Source organism: Sorghum bicolor, chromosome 1, assembly GCF_000003195.3.
Source record: "Sorghum bicolor cultivar BTx623 chromosome 1, Sorghum_bicolor_NCBIv3, whole genome shotgun sequence".
Classification (NCBI taxonomy): Eukaryota; Viridiplantae; Streptophyta; class Magnoliopsida; order Poales; family Poaceae; genus Sorghum; species Sorghum bicolor.
The window spans coordinates 53326184-53339140 of NC_012870.2; the positions used below are offsets into that span (position 1 = coordinate 53326184).

A 12957-nucleotide genomic window follows, 5' to 3' on the forward strand; every position below is an offset into this window, starting at 1 on the left:
ACCGTATTTATCTGCGATCGTACCCAATATGCCAGATCGTGGGGTAGTTCATGATAGTGACAGCTTCATTGATTCTTATATAGTCCCCCTCTCGTGTATTGGGCTGGCAGAGCAATATTATTACAGGGGAGTGATTGTTATGTTTCTCATTTACCTTGCTAATATCACTATGCATGGGCGTAGTCTTGTCTCGTAATGATTGCTAAGTATGCTTGCACTAATTATGATAATGCTAGACTATATAGTTGAGAATAACTTAGGAAATATTCTTGTAGTTCGTTCTAATACCATGCTAATGACTTTCTAGAGTATCTAATTGAGGTGCTTATCATATTTATATGTGGCTGATCAGATTAATTATCCTTGTCACTATTCATTATTTCATATATCTTTTATGTGACATTTATCCCTGTATGAAGAGTAAGATAAATGTTCTCAATTACATATGCAATGATAGATACTCAATCTCATATTATATTCTGTAATCAATATTGATGATTGCTAATCCCTTCCCAGTGGTAAAAATATAAATAACGATACCTGGAATACTTCCCGGTTTAAATGCTGCATCGGTATTAATCTGTGCGCTTGCAGATCCCATTCATTATTTATTTAGAAGAGCAATTGCATATTCAATACCGCGTCTCTCATGTCATGCTGGGGATGACAACTTGGCTTAAGTGGTGTGAGGGATAGGTTTGGCATTTTTGGCACCGTTACTAGAATTAGAAAACTAAGTCTACTTTTGGTAATGATGTTAAGAATACCCAACAAGCATTTTTGGCGCCGTTGCCGGGGAAGGTTGATTACTAATCAGGAATGGAATAAAAGATTTTGAGTTATCATTCGCATCACTAATTTGATTGAGCTAATCTATTCTCTCATACAGTTTTATCCTGATATTTTTCTATTTTATCTTATGCAGGGGAATGTATGAATAGAAGACATCTTCTAGGAAAATTTGTTGACAATCCCGAAGCATTATTCAAGAAGACGAGAGCCAAGCTCAAGAAGAGATCATCAACACTTCAGCAAGAAGCTTCATCCAATCAAGAAGATCACCGGAACTTGTCATCAGAGTTCGAAGCCATGGCGAACAAATCAATCCACGAGTTCTCAGCTCCCACTACGGACAACATCCGCACTGGACCTGCTGCAGAGATCGATGGCAACTTTGAGCTCAAGCCTGGACTTATTAACATGGTGCAATCCAACCAGTTCTGTGGGAAGGCACACGAAGATGCTAGTGCTCATCTACAACACTTCCTGGAGATTTGCAACACATTTACCATATCAGGAGTTTCCAAAGATGCTATACTACTTCGCCTCTTCCCATTCTCACTATTAGGAAGAGCGAAGCAGTGGTTCTACGCTACAAAGGAGAAGAATACTACGTGGGCACTCTGCTCAACAAACTTCCTGGCTAAGTTCTTTTCCATGGGCAAGACCAATGCTCTCTGTGGGAAGATTACAAGTTTTCAGCAACAAAATGACGAATCTATTCCAGAAGCATGGGAGCGCTTCCAAGACTACATCCCAGAATGTCCCCATCATGGAATGGAGAGTTGGCTAATGATGCAGACGTTTTATCATGGGCTCGGCAACAGTGCCCGAGAGACCATGAATGCTGCAGCTGGAGGAGCATTCTTATCACTTACTATACCGCAAGCCACAGCTCTAGTGGAGAAGATGGCGTCCAATCAAAGCTGGAATGAAGAGAGGACCCAGACACGCAAGAGAGGTGGAGGTATGCATCAGCTCAAGGAGGTAGACATGTTGTCTGCAAAGCTAGACCTGCTCATGAAGAAGCTCGACGGTAGAGCTGAAGATAATAAAGAAGTTATGCACATCTACGACTCTCACATGACTTGTGAGGAGTGTGGAGATACTGGACACTCAGGCAATCACTGCCCTAAGATGCTTGAGGATGTGAACTACATTAACAACAACAACAACTACTACTACAACCGTCCTCAACAAAATCAAGGTTGGAATCAACAGAGGCCAAACTACTCAGGTAATTATCAAGGTAACAATTCTTACAACAATAATAATAATTTTCCACCTCTAAGAGAGTTAGTGTCTAATCAAGGAAAGCTAATGGATAACCTATCTAAGAAATTGGCATCTAATGATAAAATGCTAGAAAATATAAATAATAGAATGAATAATTTCTCTACTGCCATCAAGAATCAAATTAGCTTTAATAAAATGATTGAATCTCAGATAAATCAAATAGCTGCTGCTGTTCCTACTACTAACCCCGGTATACCATCACAACCGGAAGGATTAGAATCTGTAAATCTTGTAGACATGTTTGATGCAGGTAATTGGAGTAACCCTGTCACTGAATTCACTACTGACCTTCTGCCGGTCAAGAGAGGCGATCCAGGACGCCCCATCATCCTGATTTCCATCAGCTTGGTGGACGTTTTAGAAGCACTCTGCGACTTTGGCTCTAGCGTCAACATTATACCCAGGGTACTCTATGAAAAATTCTTTACATATCCTTTATTAGAGACAACCATGTGTTTGCAGTTTGCAGATCAGACGATAACTTTTCCAAAAGGAATATTGAAGAACCTTTGTGTCCGAGTTGGTACCTTATATGCCCCAGCAGACTTCGTAGTGGTAGAGACCGGAAATGATGAGAGGGCACCCATCATCTTAGGGAGGCCATTCTTGAACACCACGGGAGCTATCATCTACGCCAGTGCTGCCAAGATCAGTTTCTACATCAAAGGGAGGAAGGAGACGTTTTTCTTCAGGAACAAGACTACACAAATCCCAGATCAATCCAGACGTGAATCAAGGAAGAGGAGCAACAGGAGGAACAGGAACAAGCAAGTGTGGACCGAGTCAGCTAAGATGGTCACTGTAGTTCATAGAGGTCAAGATCACCAACCTAAGTCACCATTTTTGACCAAGAAGGACGACCTAGGAATGCCAAGCATCTATTGCTCCATAAATGGATACAACTTCTACAAGACGTTTTGCGACACCGGATCTGGCGTCAACATAATGGCCGCAGTCACCTATCGGCTCTTGTTCGGAACCATGCCCCTGAAACCAACATACATTCAGCTCCAGATGGCAGACCAGACATTTCGAGAAGTTAAAGGAACAGTAACTAATGTCCCAGTCAAAATAGACGATCATTCTGTCTACATAGACTTTCAGATTATAGACATGGGAGAAGATGAATAAGATCCACCCATCATCCTTGGAAGACCGTTCCTCAGCACCGTTAAAGCAATCATCTACATTGGAACTGGAGAAGTCCATATGCACTTCCTCTCAGAGAAGGTACGCCATTATTTTACTGACCCTAACTATATCATTGAAGAATCTAAGCAGGTAAGGAAACGACGCAACCGCAACCATAGGAGGCAAATCATCAAGGACAGATGGGTAGACTATGAAGGAGAAGTTGTAAGGTCAGAAGACGTAGAGTTTAAACAGAATTATCCTGAGGAGACCGAAGCACTGAGTCAGGTATGGAAAGAGAAGATAACTATACATGAAGAGGAGGCGCTGCCGGAAGTACCGACTCCGCCACCCAACGAATCCCAGGACAATTGAAGAAAACGGAGAGTCCTGTTCGGAGGACTTAAAAACACTGAACGCCTTGCCAAGAGGTAAACTTGCTAGTTATCCTTTCCCTTTTAATTATTTCAAATAGTTTGCTTAGTTAATCATGTTCATACCATCCTAAAAAGAAAATAAAAATGTTAAAAACAGTAAGCCCCATGTGAGTATACGAGTGGCATAAAACTCATAAGTACATTCACTGTGGTGGCATAAAAATAAAATAAAATTTTCATTTCTACTCTATAAAATGAAAATATAAAAACAGGGAGTAATAATTATTAAGAGTCTCAACATGATAAAGGCTAGATATTTATGCTAACACTTAATCAAGTTTCACAAGCTTTGTTGTCTATTTGAGCTCCACAGAATTTAAGAATCAGGAAGACTAGCAGACGGAGGACATTCTAATCGCTGTCAGAGTGTTGTTGACTTTCAAATACACCTCTGCCACCTGCTAGCTTCATCAAGAGAAATTACGTCAAAATTCAGCTTGGGGGAGAGCACCCCCACTTATCCCGATAAGTATTTCTATCTATCTTTACACTTATATTATATTAGAATTTAAATATACATAACTATGAAAAACCAAATAAAGATTTTATGCTTATATATATATATATATATATCTTTTGCTTAGTTTAATAAATAAATAAAGTGGCTATGCTAATCTGTATCTAAATAAAACTCTAGCATGGATTTGATGAATAGTTGCTCTGCTTAATTTTTAAAATTTAAGTTTTCTCTCAAGTTTAGACATAACTGTTATAATTTAAAGCTTGCTCTAGACCTAAACTTGTAGGATGAAAACATGATCTGAAGTCTAAGTTGTTAACAGATATGATATAGGAAGGTTGAGCTGCTGTTTATCTATTCCTAGAGATGCTAGAATTCTGGAGAATTTTATCTTCGAAAATCTTTAAAATGTTGCATGATGAGTTCCTGTATGATGAGAGTTTAAATTCCTACCACAGCCATATATACATGCTTGCTAGACTTTGAGCCACACATTTACTATTTACTGGTTATGAGCATTGAGTGTGGTCAAGCTGTGTAGACCCTTAGGAGCTTGTCATGTGGTTAAATCAAGATTTCACTTGCACGTTCACTCATATATGCTACTTCTACTCCGGAAGTACCATCCACATATATCCACCCATTTCCATCTCCAGAACCACCTAAAAATATTCTACTCCTAATCTGGGAGAGAATAGGCAAAAATATTTCTGTTTTTCCCTTGTGAAATAAATGCTCAAGTTATCTTGTTACTACCACTTGCTATATTATCTCAAGAGATGAGTGCTCTAAAAAAAAGAGAAGGGAGAAAAAAAGATACGAGGAAATAAAAAGGAGCAAGTGCTCGGAACCTCGAAAGAAAAGAAAAAGTGAGACGAGAGGTAAAAATAGACAAGTGTCCAACAGTAGAATTAGGGGTACAAGATACCCACCTGAGAGGAAAGAAAAAGAAAAAGAAGAGCATCTCATTCTCCTCATAAATTCAAAAAGCAAGGAAGGTATGTATCCCCTCAAAAGAGCAAAAGTAGAATTAGACTTTCACCATTGTTATCACCATCATCACCATACACCATTCATTCGCCACACATGCACATCTTGATTTGGCTTATTGATTTATTTCTTTGGATCCATGGTTTGACTATGCAATACATGTCTTGTAAGTATGTATACTTTATCTCCCACCTATGAGCTCTAGATATTAAAGCCTTATTAGAGTAGGGTGAGAGAGAAGGCAATGTCACTATGCCTTATACAACAAATACTACATATCTTGAGAGAAGGCATATACCATCACTGCCTTGGTAAGGATCCAGAAATACTACAAAAGAGAGATTTGAGAGAGTCATACAAGGAATCTCAGAGTTTTATTTGAAAATCTGCAAAAACTCTAGAGCTATAGTTGATCAAGAATAAGAGACATGGCACTTGACTAGACTGTTCTATCTTTTCACCACTCAAGACAGAAGTGACGGTTACAAGTCCCATGGTGAAAGGTAAAGTAAGTAAGTTTTAAGTCTTGACAGTTTACTCTAACTCAGAGATGAGATTTTATTTAAAAGCATGTGTACCGTCAATTTTTTAAAAAAAAAGATATTGCAACAACTTCTGATCCATCGCTGAGTCTATCCTTGCTCAGGGACGAGCAAGAGGTAAGCTTGGGGGAGTTTGTTGATGGTCCTTAAGTATCAAATTTAATTATTAAATAAACAAAGAAAAGGATCCAAATGAAATCAACATCCAGACTTAGGGTTTTATCTGACAGAATTCCACGAGTTTTGGTGTTTGTCTATTTCTGCAGGGGGTTATCAGGAAATACAGAAGAAAGGCCCACACGTCGGGATTACATAGAGATATTAACGTGCCACGCAATTATCTTACATCTAGAAGACTCCAGAAGCCACGAGACCAAAGCGGAGACGAAACGGGGCCAGAGGCAGGGCGCCCGCCCTGTTCCCCTGGGCGCCCGCCCCGTCCCTGAGTCCAATCAGGACTCTGTTTCGTGGGAGATCTCCACCAACCTAAAGGATGAATCTAAACCATACAATCTATGTCGGTTTGATCCAACGGCCCATATTCACTTGAAGGGACTATAAAACCAGACCCCCTGGCCCCTGGAGGAGAGAGCCTCTCAACCCTAATTCATTATTCTTCAAGGGAGAAGAAGCCTCTGATCAAGATTAGAGCCACCACATCAATTAGATATCTAGATTAGCATAGCTACATAGGATTAGAACTAGAAGGAGTCAATCTTCGATTGGTTTCCAGATCTGTCAAGAGGATTCTTGGTAATTCTCTAATTGTGCTTCTAATTGTTCTTCTAATTATCTTTGTTCTTCAATATTATGAATATGACTTTGTTCTACTTCAATATATTGCTTATGACTTTGCTCTACTTGCTTATATTCAAGATTATATTATTCTTAGTTTGTCATAGTTATGTACTTGGCTTAGTTAGATTGGATCTATATACATGCTTAGGATCGTATAGCGTTTATCCATCGGATCCATGGGTAAATGATAGATATTGTCTAGGCGTGGTGCTTATATCGTATTTATCTGCGATTGTACCCAATATGCCAGATCGTGGGGTAGTTCGTGATAGTGACAGCTTCATTGATTCTTATATAGTCCCCCTCTCGTGTATTGGGCTGGCAGAGCAATATTATTACAGGGGAGTGATTGCTATGTTTCTCATTTACCTTGCTAATATCACTATGCATGGGCGTAGTCTTGTCTCGCAATGATTGCTAAGTATGCTTGCACTAATTATGATAATGCTAGACTATATAGTTGAGAATAACTTAGGAAATATTCTTGTAGTTCGTTCTAATACCATGCTAATGACTTTTTAGAGTATCTAATTGAGGTGCTTATCATATTTTTATGTGGCTGATCAGATTAATTATCCTTGTCACTATTCATTATTTCATATATCTTTTATGTGACATTTATCCCTGTATGAAGAGTTAGATAAATGTTCTCAATTACATATGCAATGATAGATACTCAATCTCATATTCTATTTTGTAATCAATATTGATGATTGCTAATCCCTTCCTAGTGGTAAAAATATAAATAACGATACCTGGAATACTTTCCGGTTAAAATGCTGCATCGGTATTAATCTGTGCGCTTGCAGATCCCATTCATTATTTATTTAGAAGAGCAATTACATATTTCAATACCGCGTCTCTCATGTCATGCTGGGGATGACAACTTGGCTTAAGTGGTGTGAGGGATAGGTTTGGCATTTTTGGCACCGTTACTAGAATTAGAAAACTAAGTCTACTTTGGTAATGATGTTAAGAATACCCAACACCATGATTAAGAACTGGAACCCTACTCTAACGGTAATAAGGCGCCGTTATCGGGAAGGTAGATCTAGCTTCCTATTCAAGGTGGTGATGCTACGGATCTGCCAATATAACACTGCCAATGTCATTATCATGAGTAGAGCGGAACCCTATTCTAGGTAGCGACGCTAAGAAACGCTAACAAGCATTTCTGGCACCGTTGCTTAGGATAGATTTATACTCTAATCTTGGTGATTGCATTAGTAAGTGTTATCACGACATTTCTGACATCGTTGCTGAGGACAGATTAAACCCTGTTCTTAGTGATGACGTTAAGAAATGCCAACACTTATCTCAAAACTATATGTCATGATAGGCTTTGAAGATTTTGGTGGTTCGAGATGTGTGCTCGTAGGTCTATTAAACTGATAGATAGACATGTTTGCCTTCATGATAGACCAGAGATCAAGGATTAGATAACAAGAAAGAATAGCAGAGATGAGGCAAAGGATAAAAGAAAAAATATATTATTTTTTTTTATTTTTAGAAAAATGATTAAGCTAGTTCGTAGTCAACTCAGCAACCGTTTCCCCGGCAACGACGCCAAAAATGCTTGTTGACACTTGCTAACACCACTTGAATACTAGGTTGTCATCCCCAGCATGGCACTAGAGTGTACTATGGTATTTATACGCACACAGATAAATCCGCAAGCGCACGGATACCGTTGTAGCTTTTACCCGGTTAAAGGTTTTATCGTATCCACAGGGAAACGGGAGAACTGATGTACGCTCTAACTTAACCTAGATAGATAGGAAGGTGTAAATAGGGAAGATGGTAGAATTGAATAAGAACAATATTAAATGTAAGATAACAATGGGTGATAATATGGGAATAGAGAGTAGAGCAATCTAGTATATGGGCGATGGTAGGAGAATAGAGAGGATAACTATGGTTTATCTACTTCAAAGGGGTATGTCTATGTCTAGGATGAACCACGTGATAAGAATTGTCGAGGATATCGGAAAGGGGTACCCTAACCAACGCATATAATGAGAGCACCCGTACATAAATCGAGGCTCCTGAACTCGACGCCCCCCCGATCGCATACATGATTGTCAAAACAAGACAACGTCCTTGGCCTCGAACACGGAAAGAGCGTCGTGCGAATCAGCAGGGGCTCGACCAAACAGCAACCGTCGAATACGGAAACTGGCTCGTGCGAGTTGACAGGCCTCGAGCGCAAGGACGCCGCCCACCGCGTGACGCGGGTGCGGGAACCAGGGCATTTAATGCGCCTGTCGCGTTCCCACCTAACCCGACAATCACGGGAAGCGTGATAGGGAGCAAGCACCCATCCAATCGCCCCCTTTGCAGCCTTCTCCACCGGATGAGTCAGAGCATGGCAGGGTGCAGCAAGGCAGACGGGACGTCCCGTCACGACCCCCCTCGAGACACCCAAAGTCAGCGCTCTAACCAGCAGAGCTTTACGTGGCGTTAGGACCTCGAGCAAGCACCTTCCTTCCCTGAGAAGAGTCAGATGGCGAAAGACAGCACCTCAACCACCCCGGCGCAACTGTAGCCACGACGTATAGGCGTGCCCGCGGATGAGCCAATCCAGGACGACATGCAGAAGCCGGAATCAGAGGCACACGTAATCATCATCTAGGTACTGGGTAACAAGACAGCTTGAGGCCACGCCGGTACGGAAGCCTCGAGTGGGTCAGCGCGCCACACCCCTATCGACCTCTACTCTGTCACCTACGCATGTAACCTAGGTCTCCCCTTGGGACTATAAAAGGGGAGGCTAAGGAAAGGATAGGGGAGAGAAGACATACGTAGAAGAGCAACCAACACTTCATCTCCATCCATACCACACTTGTATTCGCCCCTGTACAAGCACTTAGGTGCAAGATAATACAAACACTCCCCCCCCCCGCTGGACGTAGGGCCTTCTCTTGCCCGAACCAGGATAAATCTTTGTGTCTTTCTTGCATCACCATCTGAAAAGGGGAGCACGCACTAGTTTTACTCGTTGGTGTGACCCCCCGGGGGGAAAACACCGACAAGAATACACCACAAAGGATGCTTATCCATAGGCCGATAAACCCTACAAGTCCTGCTAACGGGAGGTGGAGTACAGAGGACCAACGTAGCTGTCACATACGCGGCCTACCACACGATCCGGCTAGACAGGGGATATCCACAAGTAATCTAGGTCTAAGCACCACGCTTACACCTATACTACAACTCTCACCTATAGCGTCCTATAGATTAAAGTACTCAAAAGGGTTGTGAACCAGAACATACATGGATAGTAATTGCATAATGAAATAAGAAGTAGATTACCAGAGTCATCCCATGACCAAGCTTGATTAGAGCTTGATCATGGCGAAGTACAACCGGAGGAAGAACCGACAGGTCGGCCTCTCCTCCAATCCTTCCTCGCTCTCCATCTTGCTACTATCTAGATCTACTCTAGTTTAGAGAATAGAGGAGAGCTCTCATCTCCAAACCCTAGCTTTTGCTCTACCTATGAATAATGAATAGGGATCAAGGGGTGTCTCCTCCAGGGGGCCTGCTTATATAGACCTTCCAAATGAATGTGGGCCGTCGAATCAAACCGACCTTAATCGCACGGTTTTCCTTGATCCTTTAGGTCGGTGGAGCATAATCCGTGAGGCGGAGCCTGATTGGTCCAGATGATAGGGCGGGTGCCCTGCCCCCGGGCCCACTCGGCTTCCCGTTCGTTTCCATGGCTTCTGGAGTCTTCTAGATGATAGAAAATTGGCGCACACGTTAATATCTCTATGTAAACCCGACATGTGGGTCTTTCCTCCATATTTCCTGATAACCCCCTACAGAAATAGACAAACACCAAAACTCGTGGAATTCTGTCAGATAAAACCCTAAGTCTAGGTGTTGGTTGTATTTGGATCCTTTTCTTTATTTATTTGATGATCAAATTTGATACTTAAGGACCGTCAACAGTGTATTCGATACTATAGGGCCTATAGGTATTATAAGATCAAAGGTGGAAGGTGCGATTCATCGGAATCGGGGCAGCCATTGAGATTATTTTATAAATGACCGGTACGTACCGAAATATCACAAGCAGTCTTTTATAAATATAATATGCATATGACGATGTTGCAACTAATAAATATCCACTTTTTCGTCATACATTAGTGCCATAAGCAACCAGTTGGATCGGTCCACTGTGGATTCTACGTCTGCGAGTTCATGAGAGAGACCGGAAGATATGTAACTAACCCTTATAAGGTAATACTCTAATAGTCGTTTATATAATTGTGTCATTTTTTGTTTCTAAGCATGTGTTATGAACTATAAATTTATGATGTTTCTAACTTCCTCCGCAGCAACATGAGTTGGAAAAGGTGAAGAGCGTGACTCAAGCTGTTCTACACAATATAGTTGAGGACCTTTGCACTTTTCTCTTGAGAGAAGTCATTCCCACCGAAGGGAAATATCATGACCCGACCAGCATCCTAGCAAAGCCTGAGTTTATAGCGCTAAGATATATTAGTAGGCTAAAGCTATCTCGATCGGGTTATTAGAGCAGAGGTTTTTAGATGTGAAACCTCATATGTCTGTAAACAAAAAACTTTGATGTGTGATGTTTGTAATTAATATAATTTTATGTACAAAGTAATGATATATATAAATATATTGCATGTTGCATTGGTTGAAATCCTCTAGCCTAACATAGTTTCAATATTAATTTATATAATATATATAATATATTATATATATATATAATATTAAAAATAGGGTTTGCAGGGAAAATTTAAAAATTGGGTTAAATTGCATGTATATTCACATAACCGAACCGCCTACAGACGGTTCTCATTTAACCGCATGTGGAAACATTTATTTCCACAGGCCTATAGTCACTGGCGGTTTATCAATCCGCCTGTACAAAGGAGTTGCGAACCGCATGTAATAGTGAAGGAAGATGCCGTTGATACATGGGAGAACCATTCTTGCAATTATATATTTATCTCCATATTATTCTTGCTGGAAATCCAACTTAATTAGAATTAGATCGATGGAACTCGACTGAGAGAAGATCGTCACCGATCAAGATGAAATCCATTTAATTTAAATCCAGTTTACTGTAAGCTGGTCGGATCCAAACGGACAGCAACTTGGTTAGTGGATTGGCCAGCAACGATCTCACCATCCCAAAACTCTTCGGCGGTTTTGAAAGGCCCGGACTCATGGACGAAGAAATCGAAGGTTCCTCTCGATTCTGGGAGGCCGCTGATTTTGCGACGGTCGTCTTCCGTGAGCTCCCAGCCGAATATGTCGAGGTTCTCTCGCATCCTCTTCTCGTTGAAGCTTTTTACGATGACGCAATCTCCCTGCTCAAACACCCACCTAATGCACACCTGCAACTCGATAGGAGAAAAATAGTTTGTGAATAAATGGTTCCGAAAGTTTAATGTTTGCATTCACTTAGCTTGTACTATCATGCAAATAAACCTTGCCAAATAGAAATATAATTAATTTGTAGAATGTATTTTATTTTAATACAAATTTTAGAATGACTTTATTTTAGGATGGAAGGAGTATATTTTAGGAACGAGATTTTGGAAAATGTTGGAGAAGGTGAACAAATATATTCCCAAACGTCTTTAGCTACTTAGAAAACTCATTCATTTAGTTAAAAAAAAAGAAAAAATGGAGGGAGTAACAGATACCACTTTATTTGGTCTTAGCAAAATTTACCTGGGCGACGGTCTTGCCCTTTTCATGGGCTATCTGCTTGAGGACAGGGCACTCCATGACGGAGTTGTTAGCCCATGCCGTGCCCTTGGCACCTAGCGGTGAGAATGCACAAAGCTGGATTCCTTTCTCCCTGCAAAATGCCCTTAGCTTGTTCTGACGGCAGTGTGGGTGCACCTCCACCTGTTCTCCGAATATGAGAACAAGTGTGAAAAAAGACGAAGGAACAATTTCTAAACTGTATGCGTTGCTTTCTACGTACACACGAGACCAATTGCAAAAGGAACTGGTAAATGGTTAGGAATTCTACTGGTTATTACACAATTTTTTCGAGATAACTTAAATTATATGAGCGACCTTATATATTAATGACTGTGCTTGGGTTGCATGCATCTACCACTACAAGGGTAGTAGTTGACCAAGAAATACATGCATGCAGTTGCAGAGTTGCTCGTCTTCAAGAGTAGTTTGCTTCTTTTTTCCAGTTGAGGGCCTTTGTGTCCAAGGGTAGTAGTTTACCAAAAGGAATATTGAAGAACCTTTGTGTCCGAGTTGGTACCTTATATGCCCCAGCAGACTTCGTAGTGGTAGAGACCGGAAATGATGAGAGGGCACCCATCATCTTAGGGAGGCCATTCTTGAACACCACGGGAGCTATCATCTACGCCAGTGCTGCCAAGATCAGTTTCTACATCAAAGGGAGGAAGGAGACGTTTTTCTTCAGGAACAAGACTACACAAATCCCAGATCAATCCAGACGTGAATCAAGGAAGAGGAGCAACAGGAGGAACAGGAACAAGCAAGTGTGGAC

General features: G+C 41.0%; 1 protein-coding gene across 1 annotated transcript; it reads right to left on the minus strand.

Moving 5' to 3' along the window:
• On the minus strand, nucleotides 11205-12592 carry LOC8083622 (probable NAD(P)H-dependent oxidoreductase 1). The gene is made up of 3 exons (XM_002467348.2): nucleotides 12566-12592; nucleotides 12150-12329; nucleotides 11205-11809 (listed from the first exon to the last, which is right to left on the minus strand). Exons 1-3 carry the CDS (start codon nucleotides 12575-12577, stop codon nucleotides 11531-11533), a joined length of 471 nt encoding a protein of 156 aa, XP_002467393.2. The 5' UTR covers nucleotides 12578-12592; the 3' UTR covers nucleotides 11205-11530.

Excerpts from the sequence above, each read along its gene's own strand:
- LOC8083622 (XM_002467348.2), bottom strand. Across the intron at positions 11,810-12,149 it reads AGGGCAAGACCGTCGCCCAG|GTGTGCATTAGGTGGGTGTT; the intron begins GTAAATTTTGCT and ends ATCGAGTTGCAG.